The 16,785-nt window shown below is 38.0% G+C and overlaps 1 protein-coding gene across 4 annotated transcripts in view; it reads left to right on the forward strand.

Annotated features, from left to right (window-relative positions):
* STAG1 (STAG1 cohesin complex component) overlaps positions 1-16,785 on the forward strand; it is a 417,614-nt gene that overhangs the window by 133,909 nt on the left and 266,920 nt on the right. For 3 of the 4 annotated variants that reach the window (XM_074405880.1, XM_074405879.1, XM_003930952.4), the window contains one exon: positions 13,693-13,857. In XM_074405880.1, the coding sequence (XP_074261981.1) occupies positions 13,693-13,857 (165 nt within the window). Of the gene's footprint in view, positions 1-13,692; positions 13,858-16,785 lie in introns of those variants that run through there. The other variant, XM_074405881.1, reaches the window with a different exon arrangement.

Here is a 16,785-nt window from a genome sequence, read left to right on the forward strand (position 1 = left end):
GAGTTATAATTGTCAGAATGATCAGATTGGAGTTCTGCCTCAGGTACCTCTTCTGAAGAAATATTGGACATTTCCTGTCAGCTAGCTGCATTTTGGATAAGTCAATGTTTGACTAATGGCATTTTTTGTTTGGCTGTGGTAATACTAGTCATCACTTCTAATCTAGTAAGTTTAATCTTTTTTTAAATTTATTCCTTTTAGAGGGGATTTCTTGTATCTTTGGTTTTCATTTAGCCAGTCAAAACATGTAATATAAGGAGTTTCTATTATAGGCAGTATTGTTTCCCTTATGTTTGTTTTATTTATTTATTTTTTTGAGACAGGATCTCACTCTTTGTCACCCAGGCTGGAGTGCAGTGGCGCAACCATGGCTCACTGCATCCTCAAAGTCCAGGGCTCAAACAGTTCTCCACCTTCTCAGCCTCCCAAGTAGCTGGGTTTACAGGCCCATGCCACCACACATGGCTAATTTATTTTTATGTGGAGTTCGGGTCTCACTGTGTTGCCCAAGCTGGTCTCAAACTCCTGGGTTCAACTGATCATCCCACCTTAGCCTCCTAAAGTCCTGGGATTACAGGCATGAACCACTACCCCTGGCCTCTCCTTATTTTTAAATTCTTAGGGGACATCTCATTTTTAGGGGCCACCTCCGTATTTCATTTTAATATTCTATTCTTTCACAATATTTTTCCTCATTAAATCTCCCTTATTTGCAGTTATCTTAACTAATTTGCTATTATTGTAACTCTCTACCCAAATACTTGATGGTCTCAAAACAAACCATATATGGTGTCATATTTATAGTCTTAGGATTCTGTTGATAAATAATGGGCATCATTATCTCTGTCTACACACATTAATTCATTAGTTAAAATATTCAATCTCATAACTAAACTGATGTCTCCTAGATTTATGTCTCTGGCCTGGACTTCTGAACTTTAAACTCATATACAGATTCCCATTGAGCATCTTCATTTAGATATTTAATGCACCCAAGATGTTTAAAAAACCAAACTTAAGCTTGCTTCTTTTTTTATAATGGCACTTTCATCCCTCTCAGTTGGTCTAGGTATAAACCATGAAGCCATTAGTGACTCTCCGCCCTGTATCTATTCTATAAGCATATCCTGTTTAACCCATTTGCAAATTGCATCTATCATTTTTTACTACAGAACTGGTTTACACCACCATCACATGCTTTTGTTCAAACCTGTCAGGCTTGCTCTTTGTCTCAGGGTTTTGTTTCAGAACGTTGCTGTTTTATCTGTCCCAGATAACAGTGTAGCTCCCTTTCTTCCTTCTTACAGTCACTGTTCAAATGTTATTTTCTCATTGTGGCCTCCCCTAAGATGGTTTTTTTTTTTCTTTTTCTTTATTTTTTTGAAACAGCATCTGTTTGCCAGGCTGGAGTACAGTGAGACAGTCACAGTTCACTGTATTCTTCACCTTCTGGCTTCAAGCAATCCTCCTGCCTCAGCCTTCACCGAAACTGGGACCACAGGCCCATAACACCACGCCTGGATAATTTTTAAATGTTTTGTAGAGACAAGATCTCATCTTGTTGCCCAGGCTAGTCTCAAATTACAGGGCACAAGCAGTCTTCTCGCCTTGGCCTCCCGAAATGCTGGAGTTTTACCACACCTGGTGGTTTTCATTTTTATTTTATATATATATATTTTGAGACAGTCCCGCTTGTTGCCCAAGCTAGAGTGCAGTAACATGATCTCAACTCACTGCAACCTCTGTCTCCTGGGTTCAAGCAATTCTACCACCTCAGCCTCCCAAGTAGCTGGGATTATAAGTGTGTGCAAGCACACCTGGCTAATTTTTGTATTTTTAGTACACAGGGTTTCACCATGTTGCCCAGGCCTGTCTTGAACTCCTGACCTCAAGTGATCTGCTTGCCTCAGCCTCCCAAAGTGCATGGTGTTAGAAATCACCTACCCAATAGGACTTAACTGTTTTCCCCTTTTACTAACATAATATACATTTTACTTACTCGATTGTTACCTGTCTTTCCGAACTAGAATGTAAGTTGTGTGAAGGCAGGACTTTTTATCTAGTGTGTTTTCTGCTATTTACTAGTGTCTGACCTGCAGTAAGTGTTGAGTAAATGTTTAATGAATGAATAAATGGTATTTTAATTTTGTTATATCAGCACTGCCCCACCCCCTGTTCCTTGGTGTTTAAAAAAATTTAATTTTGGGCCAGGCGCTGTGGCTCATGTCTGTAATCCCAGCACTTTGGGAGGCTGAGGCAGGTGGATCACGGATGAGGTCAGGAGTTTGAGACCAGCCTGGCCAAGATGGTGAAACCCCATCTCTACTAAAAATACAAAAATTAGGCGGGCATAGTGGTGCACACCTGTAATCCCAGCTACTCAGAAGGCGGAGACAGAAGAATCACTTGAACCCGCAGGTTGGAGGTTGCAGTGAGCTGAGAGCACGCCACTGCATTCCAGCCTAGGTTACAGTGAGACTCCATCTCAGAAAAAAAAGAAATCATTTTGAAATCATTTCCAACACAAAGGATTCTAAGAATTCTATGAAGAATTGTCAGCTGTCCTTCATGCACGTTGTCCTAATGTCAGTATTTTACTACTTTTACTTTATCATATTCTCTCTTTCCTTCTCTCTGTCTCCTCCTATTTATGTACACACATATACACGTAAATACGAATTTTATATGGCATATACAAAGATACATATTTTGTATCTTGTTAGTTTTGTACTGTTTTGGAGTAAGTTGCAGACACGATATCACTTTATTTTTTTTTTAATTCAATATTGTTTTGTAGAATATCTCTTCACAGCACTTTTTTTCTAATATTTTAGTGTGCATTTCCTTGCAATCAAGGATATTTTTTCCTACATAACCACGGTACAGTTATGAAAATATGAAAATAATATTGATATATTTATACATCTCATTTAGATTTGCCAATTGTCATAATCTAATGATCATTTAAAACAAAAAATATATATATTTTTTTCCTGAATCAGGATCCAGTCCAGTGTTTTATGTTGCTTGTAGTTGTCATGTAAATTGGCACCTCTCTAACCTTAACCCCTCTTTAGTTTCTCTGTTTTATTAAGGACTTTTTTCTCTTTGTTCTGTTTAAGTGAGAACGAGCACTTCTATTTTCTCAATGTTATATTCCTTTCATATTTGCATAGGCTAAGTAGGAGAGGTCAATAAAACGATACAACTTTTGTTTTTAAATGTCTGTCTATTCATACATAGAAGATGGACAATATACAACAAAAGATTAATAATGAGTATCAGAAGCTGGGTGTGGTGGCTCACTAGGATTACAGTCCCTGTAATCCTAGCACTTTGGGAGGCTGAGTTGGGTGGATTACCTGAGGTCAGGAGTTCAAGACCAGCCTGGTCATCATGGTGAAACCCCATCTTTAAAAAAAAAAAAAAAAAGAAAGCCGGGTGCAGTGGGTCACTCCTGTAATCCCAGCACTTTGGGAGGCCGAGGTGGGTGGATCACGAGGTCAGGAGATCGAGACCATCCTGGTCAACATGGTGAAACCCCGTCTCTACTAAAAATACAAAAAATTAGCTGGGCATGACAGTGCATGCCTGTAATCCCAGCTACTTAGGAGGCTGAGGCAGGAGAATTGCCTGAACCCAGGAGGCGGAGGTTGCGGTGAGCAGAGATCGCGCCATTGCACTCCAGCCTCGGTAATGCGAGCAAAACTCCGTCTCAAAAAAAAAAAATGAGTATCAGAGGGTAGGTTAACAGGTCACTTATAAAAATTGGATCTTTTAAATTATTTGTTATTTTTAATGTAGACTATTGTGAATTTCATAATACTCAAATTCCAAAAATTTTTTTTCTTTCAAATACCGTAATTTTTATTTACCTACCCTCTTGGTTTAACATTATCTCTTTTTGACCCAGGGTTGTGATAAGAACCAGCATATTGTAATGTGGTGGCAGATGTCTGCTAGGTTTTATGTTTTTCTGGCTTCTCTAAACTTCTGTCACTTCTTTTGTCATTTCTTGGTTTCCCTTTAGTAGTCTATTCTAACTTCTGTAAAATAGAAAGTACCAACCCCATTGTTACGAGGTTTTAAAAGGACTAAACCAGGATTTAGTCAATCTGTCAGGAACATTCAGACTCCAATATTTCCTTCTTGATCTTCAGTATAGCTCCTTCTCATCTGTAATGGGCAGAAGAACCACTGAAACAATAAACCGGGAACATGGGTATAAGTCTGTAGGCCAGGTTAAACCTTAGATGTAAAATAAGGGCTTTGTGACCACCACTACCAAAATCTAGCCTAAAGAAGGACTGACTTAACAGTTCCAATAACACTGAGCTCATGGTTCCCTGTAAATGTCTCCCTTGTACCTCCAGTTTGACCAGAGTTTGAGGAAGGGCCTCTCACTGCCCCATGTCACACTTGGAATAGTATGAGGGACTCAGCAGAGACGGGAAACTGAGTTCAGCCCCAGGGAGTCAAATGCGGGACACCAACAAACCAACTGCAGAGTTGGTGCCATGCTGAGCATTTATGTTAAAAATTATGAGTTATTCTAAAGCATGCTGGTATAAACTGTTTTGCAAATAAATTTTTGCTGTATAGCCATTGGTTTTTTTTTTGTTGTTTTATCCTAAACTTCTAAAAGTGGAGTTTGTTAGTGTATGTTGTTTGTTTTGAGAGCTTTTGACATGTATTACTGCCTTTCACACAGCAAAATATATGGGTGTAAGATACTGCTTATAATGGTTAAGTATTTTCTAATTTTTTTTGGGGGGGGGGGGACTGAGTCTCGCTCTGTCACCCAGGCTGGAGTGTAATGGTGTACTCTCAGTTGACCACAGCCCCCACTTCCCAGGTTCAAGTGATTCTCCTGCCTCAGCCTCCGAAGTAGCTGGAATTACAGGTGCACACCACCATGCCTGGCTAATTTTTGTATTTTTAAGTAGAGACAGGGTTTCACCATGTTGGTCAGGCTGGTCTTGAACTCCTGACCTTGTGAGCTGCTAAGCCTGGCTGTCTTTTCTGATTTTTAAGTGGTGAAAGTTTACCTCAATACTTTCTAAAATATTCATTATTTGTGAATAAAGGTGGTATGATTATGGCTTATCACAGCCTCGATTTCCCAGGCTCAGGTGATTTTCCCACCTCAACCTTTTGGGTAGCTGGGACTACAGGTGTCCATCACCACACTGGCTAAATTTTTGTAGATGCAAGGTTTCGTCATGTTGCCCAGGCTGGTCTCAAACTCATGGGCTCAACCAGTCTGCCTAGTAGGACTCCCAAAGTGCTGGATTACAGGTATCAAGGACTGTGCCCCGCCTATTTATAATTTTCTGTACTACTTTTTAAATTTTTATTTTTCTAAGAAACAAAGATCTCTATAAAAGAGTTTTTTTGTAGCTTAAATGTGCCCACTTTTATGATCACTTTAGGAAGTATATTTATTAGTTGGACTTCTCTTTAAAGCTATCTCTGTTGTTTTCTTAATTTGTCATTTAGAAATTTTTTTCTACTGACTAGTTTTTAGTTCTAACTTCCTTAATTATATTAAACACTACCACAGTTCCAAGAACACAGAATTAAAGCCTGAGTCATTGTTAAGTTTCCTCATCTCCAAGTCTCTTGTCCTGTCTCCTTTATATATTGAAATTTTAAGTCTGATGACTTTTACTTTATAATCTCACGATGTCTTCCACATCTGTCCTTTATGTTTCCCAAGTTTCTATCTTTAGGGCTGTACTCTTGGCTTCCTGTCTTTGGTTTTTGTCTTTTTCTGTTTCATCCTTTTTAATAGTGCCCGGCAGGAATATGTTTTTACTTATTCAAAAATGAAGCAGTGTCTTTTTCTTTTTTTTGGCAGTCTTGCTCTGTCACCCAGGCTGGAGTGCAGTGGCACGGTCTCAGCTCACAAGCAGTGCTGTTTCCTGAAAAATTGTGTGATACTTTCAACTAACCTAATATCACAACTAATGTTTTGTTGTATTTTTCTGCTGACAACCTTGCAGTCAGTCTTTTGATGTATGGCTTTTGCTTTCCCACTTCTACGCCATTGCTCAATGTGTTTATTCTTTCTGGAACTCTTATTTTCTAAATTCTGTTTATGCTAATCTTACCAATATTCTTACTGATTTTATGAGTCCATTAGGTCCCAACTTGCAAGATAATTTTTTTTTTGAAATTCTTCCTGCTTCTCAGTACTAAAAATAATCTTTCCCTTAGAACCTTTTTAGCACTTATCCTTAAACCAAAATTCCATGAAGAGCATTTTTATATGCTATAGGTTATTATTTTATATTGGAGATATTCGTGTTTATCTCTTTATCTTTTAATTATATATATATATAAAATTTTTGCATTATACAATCCCAAAAGATGTTCATGTATATCGTTTGTGATATGGTGTGGATTATTTCACATTCATAGCTTATTATGTCAGATAAGGCGCAAAGGTTAAAGAAAGGTGTTGTATCTTTGTTTCTTAAAATTTCTAGGAAAGTTATTGCACATTCAGACTGCAACTTAACCTATCCTAGAACTTTTGGAATAGAGTAATTTTGGATAAGTTATCTTCCTACACAGCAGGGCTAATCTGTGTATTTAAAATACTTTACTAGAAATGTAGATATACATTTAAATTGAATAGTATATAGTCATCCTAAAGATTGTTCTAAATTCTGAGATTAGATTGCATCATTTTTATTTAGGAACAGTGAAGGTTGTTAATGACTTCTTAAGTATATGTAACGTATTTTCTGTGTAATTAATTACTTACTGTGTTGCTGCAGGCTTTCTTTCAAGTATTTCAGGTTTGCTTTCTTACACATACTCATTAAAATATTTAAAAATCCTTATGTCCCTTGAATTAACTGCAATAAGGAACTCTAATTTCTGTATTAATAATCCTATGGACTATAGATATTTCACTTGTACTGTTGTTTATGGGATATAAAATAGTAGTGTTCCTTCATCACTACCAGTTGACAAGATAATTAGGAAGTTGAAAAATACATCTTAAATGTTCTGTTTTGTTTTATTTTATTTATTTTTTGAGGCCAATTCTTGCTCTGTTTCCCAGGCTGGGTGCAATGGCACAGTCTTGGCCCTCTGCAACCTCTGCCTCCGGGGTTCAAGCGATTCTCCTGCCTCATCCTCCTGAGTAGCTAGGACTACAGGTACATACCACCACGCCTGGCAAATTTTTTGTATTTTTAATGGAGATGGGTTTTCACCATGTTGGACAGGCTGGTTTCAAACTCCTGATCTCAGATGATCCATCCTCATTGGCCTCCCAAATTGGTGGGATTATAGGCATGAGCTACCACGCCCAGCCAGTTTAAGTTCTTAGAAAGCCATGTTTGGTGGATAGTGGCTACCATGTTGGAGGGTGCAGATACAAAGAATGAGTCTGGGTCTAGTCTAATGAGAGAATCATTGCCAGTAATCCAAATGGAGAAAATTAATGCAAAGAATTAATTGGCCAGGCACAGTGGCTCACATCTGCAATCCCAGCACTTTGGGAAGCCAAGATATGGTGGATCACTTGAGAACAGGAGTTCAAGACTAGCCTGACCAACATGGTGCAACCCTATCTCTACTAAAAACACAAAAATTACCTGGGCTGTGGTGGCACACACTTGCAATCCCAGCTACTTGGGAGGCTGAGGCATAAGAATTGCTTGAACCGGGAGGCAGAGCTTGCAGTGAGCCAAGATTGCGTCATTGGATTCCAGCTTGGGTGACAGAGTGAAACTCTGTCTTAAAAAAAGAAATACTATTTAAAGGCTTCAAATCATTTGTCATTTGGGAATTGCAAATTAAGACAACAGTGAGATCTTACTACCTACCTTTTAGAATGACTGAAATTAAAAAATCTGACAGTATCAGTTTCCTGCAGGTACGTGACAGAACAGAAACTCTTACTTATTGCTGGTAGAAATGCAAAACAGTACAGCCCTTTTGGAAGACAGTTTGGCATTTTCATACAAAGCTAAACATAGTCTTACCCAATGTTCCCGCAGTTATACCCCTTAGTATATACACGGCTGATATTAAAAACTGTGTCCACACAAAAACCTGCATGTGAATGTTTTTTGTTTGTAATTGCCTAATAGTGGTGACTCAGATGCCTATTATTTGGTAAATGGCTAACATAATGTGATACATCTGTAGAATGGAATGCTACTATTCAGCAAGTTTTAAAGTGACCTATTTGGTCACTAAAAGGCATGGATGAATATTTTTGTTTGTTTTGAGACAGGGCGTTGCTTCGCTTAGGCTGAAAGGAGTACAGTGGAACAATCATGCCTCCCTGCAGCTGAAAGCCCCTTGGGCTCAAGCCATCCTTCTGTGTAGCTGGGCTACAGGCAGATGCCACCATTTTTCCAACTAATTTTTTTCTTGTTTTTTGTTTTTTTTATCCTTTATTTTCTTCTTTCTTGTTAATTATTAAATTTTTGTATTTTTTATTTTTTTGTAGAGGACTCTTGCTTTGCTTCCCAGGCTGGTCTTGAACTCTTGACCTCAAGCAGTCCTTTTACCTCATCCTTTTAAAGTACCAGGTGTGAGCCACCATGCCCAGCCAGACATATATCTTAAATGCATATTACTAAAGTGAATGATGTTAGTCTGAAAAGCCTACGTAGTATATGACTCGAGTTAGAATTTGAACATCCGTAATCCGAAAATTTGAAAGCTCAAAAGCTCTGAACTCTGAAACTTTTTGAATGCCAACGTATAGCCACGTAAAAAATTCCACACATAACCTCATGTGACAGGTCACAGTTAAAATCAAGATCAAGGTCAGATGCAATGGCTCACTTCTGTAATCCCAGCATTTTGGAAGGCTGAGGCAGGTAGATAGCTTGAGCTCAGGAGTTTGAGACCAGCCTGGGCAACATGGCAAAACCCTGTCTCTACCAAAAAAAAAAAAAAAGACAAAAAGACAAAAAACAAAAAAATGAGCTAGGCATGGTGGCTCCTGCATAGTTTTAGCTACTCAGGTGGCTTAGGCTTGAGGATTGCTTTAGCTTGGGAAGTGGAGGTTGCAGTGAGCTGTGATTGTGCCACTGTACTCCGGCATGGATGAGAGTTAAGACTGTGTCTTTAAAAAAAAAAAAAAGAAGGAAAAATCAAAACTTTGTTTTATGCACAAAATTATGAAAAATATTATGTACAATTTCTTTTAGGCTTTGTGTATAAGGTGAAACATAAACAGGTTTAATGTTTAGACCTGGATTTCATCCTGAAGATGTCTCATTATGCATGTGCAGATATTATAAAATTTGAAAAAACTCAAAGTCTGATAACACTTCTTATTCCAAGCATTTCCGATAAGGGATAATTAACCCGTATGTTAATATGTGGAAAAAAGGAAACTATGATGATGATTTAAAAAGTATAAACTAGTGCTTGCCCGAGAAGGGGAAGATAAAGGGTTGAATGGGCAATACACAGGATTTTTAAAGTAGTGAAACTCTTCTCTGTGATACCAATTGTCCATACACAACACCAAGCATTTGTCAAAATCCTTAGAACTTTATAGAACAAAGAGTGAATGCTTTTTCTTTCTTAATTGAGATTTGATTGGTTGTGTTGAGGATTCTTGCACAGACATTTCAATTTGTGCATATTTCTTAAAATCTAAAAAGTTTGTAATTCTTTCTTAAAGTTATTCCAGTGACTTCCCAGCTTAATATTTGGAGGCAGATTTTCCTTGAGGCTATCAAGTACCAATATCTTTAACATGTTGATAAGCTCTTACATATAATTCTCCATTTCAGTTTAATGGCATACACACTGCATACTCAAATTTTCGGTCTTTCACAGCACATTAACAGTCATTAGGAAAACAGGACTACCACAACCAAAGATATTAGAGTGCACACAATTCCGACAGGGAGAGCCACGATCAAGGAGTGATTTTTTTTTTTTGTCGTTATTGTTTTGTTTTTTGTTAGAAGACAATCCTGCTTTTAACAACAACAACAACATGGAATAGAAATAATTTAAAATATCCAAGACATTAAAATGCAAAAAAAAAATTTAATGCAGGACTGTGACTGTGCATTGCCATTTTATACGCTTTGTATTATAGAACATGAAAACTAACCCCCATCTATAGAATGTTAAGCTGACACCCAAGGCAGTCAAAGCCTCCCACAATTCAATATTCCACACTGTTTTCTGATTGTGCCAAAAAATAAACAACCAGTGAATGATTTCATCTTTTAAACAGAAAGCATTTACACTTAAAAAAATGGGATGTGGATAAGATTCCCTTCTTAAAAATGTTTTTAGAGCAACTAAAAAACTTGTATTTATACAATAGTTGTTAAAAATATTTCTCTGGATTCTACTGAAAGAGAGACAGGGACCACTGATAATAGTATATGATATTAATCAGACTTGGCTTCTTTTTCTTCAGCTTCACCAGAAACTGGACTTTTCTTGGTTTGGTTTTGTTTGTTTTCTGCAGTCTGTTTTCTCTTTGCTCCTCTTCCCCCCCCCCCCCACCTTTTTTTAATACCATATATACGTCTGTGTGTGTGTGTGAGTGTGTGTGTGTGTGTATTTTTTTTTTTTTTTTTTTTTTTTTTTTAAATAGCAACAGGGTCTCACCGTGTTGCCCACATTGGTCTTGAACCTCTGGGCTCAGGCAGTCCTTGCCTTTCCTTCCAATGTGTTGGGATTACAGTATGAGCCACTGCACCTGGCCTTTTTTGTTTTTTGTTTTTAGACAAGGTTTTGCTCTGTCACTGGAGTTCAGGGACACAATCTCTGTTTACTGCAACCTCAACCTCCTGGGCCCAAGTGATACTCCCAGGTATCCTACCCCTTAAGTGTGGGACATACATAATGACTTTCTTCTGAAGGGTACACTATGGAAAGTATCAGAAAAGTAACTTTGCAGAAGTGAAACCTGACAAAACACTACCTCAGCCAAGTGATTTAGGTCAACATCAATGGTGATTAATTATGTTGATAGTGTGTACTCTTGATATGAGGTGATAAAAATGGCGTATTACCTCTCCTTTCTTCTCAAATCCCATAATCCCTTTTCTAGTGATGACAAAAACATGAGACAGATCGCACTGATAGACCTGTTAGAAAATACCTGATCAGTATTTCTCAAAAATCCTGCAGTCATCAAAAACCAGGAGAGTCCGAGAAACTGTCACAGCCAAAAGGAGCTTAGGAAGACATGATGACTAAATGTAGCATTGTATCCTGGATGGACTCCTAGAACAGAAGAAGGTCATTAGGCAAAAAGTAAGAAAATTCAGGCCGGTCGTGGTGACTCATGCCTGTAATCCTAGCACTTTGGGTAGCGAGGCTGGTGGATCACTTGAGGTCAGGAGTTTGAGACCAGCATGGCGAACAGGGCAAAATGTTGTCTCTACTAAAAACACAAAAATTAGTTGGGCGTGGTGGCAGACACCTGTAATCACAGCTACTCTGGCTGCTGAGGCAGGAGAATCACTTGAACCTGGGAGGTGGAGGTTGCAGTGAACTGAGATGGTGTCACTGCATTCCATCCTGGGTAATAGAGCAAGAGTCCCTCAAAAAAAAAAAAGGAAAATTAAAATAAAGTATGGCTTTTGTTAGTGTATCAATATTGCTTTATTGTATTATTGTAACAAATGTACCATACTAATGTAATATGTTAATTATAGGAGTAACTAGATGTGAAGTATTTAGAAATTTTCTATACTATCTTCATAACTTTTTAAAAAAATAATTTAAAGGTTCTTTAAAAAAGTTTATTTAAAAATGAAGCAATTAACACTCTATTAATCCGTACACTGAAATGGTTAGAGAGCCATTAACCACCAAGAGATATGAAAAGAATACTATATTGTCAGGAACACTGTAAAAGCAAATGCAGGGAGCTGGTACTATAATAAGAAAAAGAAGCAACTCCAAGCTGTGTCTTGTGTAGTGTTTCTCTAGTACCTTCCTTTTACAAAGCCTAATACCACAACAGGTGGCAAAAGATAAATGTTTACAGGGTCCAGCTTCAGTATGAAAAAGCAGGGCAAATAAGGGTGGATTTGGAAATTAGAGACAATAAATTGATAATGGAACAGGCATCTAATGGGAATGAATTAAATTAATAAAGGCCGTAAGGATTAAGAAGAAAAGATGCTCAGGGGAGACCTCTAGGTAATACTTCCAGGTAAGAAACACAGGGAGGGAAAAAATAACTGAAAGGAAAGGAAAAAAAAAATTGTCTGTTAAGAGAGTTTCAAGAAATGTCTATTGCATTTAGCAACATTGGTGTCACTGGTGAGTTTGGTGAAGGAGCAACCATAGAATGAGTTTGTGTATGAATGAATGAAATTGATAGGAATAGATACAGTGACTGCCAACAATTTTTTCAAATGATCCTTGGCCCCAAAGGTGAGATGTAGATAAAATTATAGCAAGTACTAACTTTGTAAAATAAAGTTTGGGGCAGGGAATGGTATGTTAATTGAAGAATGTAAGCTCCATCAGGGCAAGAATGTTTGTCTTTTGTTAATTGCTGTATTGTCAGTACCTGAAATAGTTCCAGATATGTTCAGCCTATTTGTTGCATGATTAAGAAATACTTGAGCATTTCAGTAGAGGGAGAAGTTGAATATATGTCATTTTCCAGAAATTTTTTTGGGCAAAATTTCTGAGGAAGTAGGAGAGTATCAACGAAGGTATGCAGAATGAAGGTTAAAATATTCAGCATTGGCATTATTATTGTGCAGACCGCTAAAGCAATTTTTAAAACGTTATCTAGGTGTGGTGGCTCATGCCTTTAATCCCAGCATTTTGGAAGGCCAAGGTGGGCGGATGTTGGAAATAGATGCTCAGTGCCGCAAAGAAAAATTAGCACTGAGATCTTTCAGCAACGCAAATTTCACTTCCTGGACTGCAGGAAGGGTGCTCTCGCTAGCCATTTGTCACAAGAGTACAAAGAACAAAGGAAAGCACACAATTTATTTCTTACACATTTAGGGTCGTCCTTACTGCTGTGTCTGATCTCCATTGGCTGGAGCCAGACCTCACAATATAAACTAAAACCTAGTTGGCTGACAACTTAAAACTTCTCTAAACAGGTAAAAACAATGGAGAGCTGGGATATGTCTGTGAGCGCACTCAGCACAGATATCTTCGTATAGAATATACTGTGTGTCCATAAGCATGGCACATCCAACAGCTACATGGATAGGACTTAACAAAGTTATTAGCACACTTATTCTAACAAGAAAGAAACTTAAAAAGGAACTTTTCTTCTTCCCATAGCAGATCATTTGAGGTCAGCAGTATGAGATCAGCCTGGCCTCACACATGGTGAGACTCATCTCTTCTGAAAATACAAAAATTAACTGGGCGTGGTGGCAGGGCCTGTAATTCCAGCTACTCAGGAGGTTGACAGGAGACTCGCTTGAACCCAGGAGGCAGATGCTGCAGTGAGCCAAGATCGTGCCACTACACTCCATCTTGGGCGACAAAGCAATACTCTGTCTCAAACAAAAGAAAAAGTTACCTATACCTTTTTATGTATAAACTTATGTTTTGTTCTTTGAACTTTTTTTAATCACTAAGAAAAAATTTTAGTTTCTTTTGGTTAGGGATTGTATTTATTTGTAGTAGTGATCATTTTCTATAAAGCAAAATAAACCTGAATTGAATGTAATCTTTTTTAATCTTTTTATTCAGTCTACAAATAAGAAACCTCGAAAATCTCCAGGTGAGAAGAGCAGAATTGAAGCTGGAATTAGAGGAACAGGCCGTGGAAGAGCTAATGGGCACCCTCAACAGAATGGCGAAGGGGAGCCTGTCACATTATTTGAGGTGGTGAAACTGGGGAAAAGTGCAATGCAGGTAAATTTTAAGTTTTTATTTCACATATAAAGGAATACAGTTAACAACCTATGTGGAATCAGTTAGTGTATATATTGGCATCTTATATACCGCTGTTGAATATGTAAGAAACCTTTTGGTTTATCCTGAAAGGTTTTTATTTTGGTTTGTTTCGTAAAGAGTGTCAAGAAAGGTACTTTGTTTAACAGTAAGATGTACTTTTGTTTAAATTGTACTATGTAAAAAGATCTGCTAGAAGCTACCCAAGATAATTTTATTGTCTTGATGTATTTTTGAATTTTGAATCAGATTTTGAATCTGATTTAGTATAAGTAACACGTGTCTCACAGAATATTTGAAAGAGGAAAGGATGCCGGGTGCGGTGGCTCACTCCTGTAATCCCAGCACTTTGGGAGGCTGAGGCAGGTGGATCACGATGTCAGGAGTTTGAGACCAGCCTGGCCAACTGGTGAAACCCCATCTCTACTTTAAAAAAAAAAAAAATTAGCTGGGCATGGTGGTTACATGCCTGTGAGGCTGAGGCACGGGAATTTCTTGAACGCGGGAGGCAGAGGTTGCAATAAGCTGAGATTGTACCACTCCAGCCTGGGCAATAGAGTGAAACTCGGTCTCAAAAAAATAATGATAAAAATAAAAAGGATATTAAAAAAGTATTCTTACATAGTCAATTAGGAATAACTAGAATTATTTCATGGTTATTTTGTGTCTGTATGTGACCATTTATAACTTCCTTACTCTTTTATCTCTTCTCATTTATTCCTCAAATATTAAGTATTCTGCAGTAGCACCATTCATACTAATGCATTATTAAGAGTGAACCATAATTATTTTTCTTTAGTGTGTCAGTATTTCTATCACTATCATAAAATGTGTTTATTATTTATGTTTACATCTGTATATTTAAAAATTTTTAAATGATAGAGGTGGAATTATTTGGCTAACGGGTATTTTTAAACTGTGAGATACATAAATACTGTGTTTCTCTCCCAAAAATTGTACTAGTTCACCTTTCACAAGAAGTGTACAGGAGAATTGCTTGAACCCAGGAGACAGAGGTTGCAGTGAGCTCAGATTGTGTCACTGCACTCCAGCCTGGGTGACAGAGTGAGACTCCATCACCAAAAAAAAAAAAAAAAAAAAAAAAAAAAAAAAAAGTTTTAAGTAATTGTGAAACAATTACTTTTAGAACTAGAACAGGCAACTTTTCATTAGTATATTTTCTATTATATTTTTAACCTATATTTCTTTTTGAAGCCCTTAAAGGTGTTTAGTGTTTCTTTCTTTTTATGTGTGTTACCGGATTGATGTGTTGTGTTCAAGAGTCTTGGAATTTGTGGGGTCAGGGAAGGCGGTGGAATTGTGGGATGATGCTAAATGGTGAAACATGTATTCAAGTTCCAGTTGTACCCAAAGCAATGGATGACAACCTGTAAATTACAGAAGTTTAATATAAAAATAGATTTGTGACCTTTTGTCATTAAGCTTGACAATTTATTCATTATGCTTTTTTTTTTTTTCTCTCCTGAGTCAGAGTCTCCCTCTGTTGTGCAGTGGCATGATCTTGGCTCACTGCAACTTCTACCTCCCAAGTTCAAGCAGTTCTCATGCCTCAGCCTCCCAAATAGCTGGGATTATAGGTGTGGGCCAGCATGCCCAGCTAATGTTTGTATTTTTAGAAGAGATCGTGTTTTACCATGTTGGCCAGGCTGATGTAGAACTCCTGACCTCAAGTGATTCACTAACCTTTGCCTTTCAGAGTGCTGAGATTACAGGCATGAGCCACCATGCCCAGCCTCATTATACTTTAATAGAAGAATTGTTAACAAGCTACAGAAGCATTAATTTTAAAGACCTGTTCTGTTGCTTCCCACCTTTAGATAGAAAAACAAGCAGAAAAATGTATTTTTTTTTTTTTTTTTTTTTTGAGACGGAGTTTCGCTCTTGCTACCCAGTCTGGAGTGCAATGGCGCCATCTCGGCTCGCCGCAACCACCGCCTCCTGGGTTCAGGCAATTCTCCTGCCTCAGCCTCCTGAGTAGCTGGGATTACAGGCATGCGCCACCACGCCCAGCTAATTTTTTGTATTTTTTAGTAGAGACGGGGTTTTACCGTGTTGACCAAGATGGTCTCGATCTCCCGACGTCGCGATCCACCCGCCTCAGCCTCCCAAAGTGCTGGGATTACAGGCTTGAGCCACCGCGCCCGGCTAGAAAAATGTATTTTTATGTAAAATATCAGTAATTGCATTTCAGGTATTTTGCTTGTTTTCTTCTTCTTTAGAAGGAGTATTGCTCTGTTGGCAGGAGTGTTGCTCTGTACAGTGGTGCAGCCTCTGCCTCCATGGTTCCTGCCTCAGCCTCCTGAGTAGCTGAGACTACAAGCTTGCACCATTATACCCAGCTAATTTTTGTATTTTTAGTAGAGATAAGGTTTCACCATGTTGGCCAGGATGGTTGCAATCTCCTGACTTTTTGATCTGCCCAGCTCGGCTTCTCTAAGTGCTGGGATTACAGGTGTGAGCCACCGTGCCGGGCTTTGCTTCCTTTTTTTTTTTTTTTTTAAATGTAAGACTTTATTTTATCAGATATTTGTTTACATAAAAATACTTTTCATGCATATTGTAGTAAAGCTTAATGCCAGCCCTTATTTAATATGAGCAAATTGTTATCATCTATATTTGAAATAAAACATTGACCAATGGAAGTGTTTTCAGTTTTATTCACAGTATTCTATTCTTCATTCACATTACTCTTTTTTTTTTTTTTTTTTTTTTGAGACGGAGTTTCGCTCTTGTTACCCAGGCTGGAGTGCAATGGCGTGATCTCGGCTCACCGCAACCTCCGCCTCCTGGGTTCAAGCAATTCTCCTGCCTCAGCCTCCTGAGTAGCTGGGATTACAGGCAAGCGCCACCATGCCCAGCTAATTTTTT

The sequence above is a fragment of the Saimiri boliviensis genome, chromosome 9 (genome assembly GCF_048565385.1).
Source record: "Saimiri boliviensis isolate mSaiBol1 chromosome 9, mSaiBol1.pri, whole genome shotgun sequence".
NCBI classification, from domain to species: domain Eukaryota; kingdom Metazoa; phylum Chordata; class Mammalia; order Primates; family Cebidae; genus Saimiri; species Saimiri boliviensis.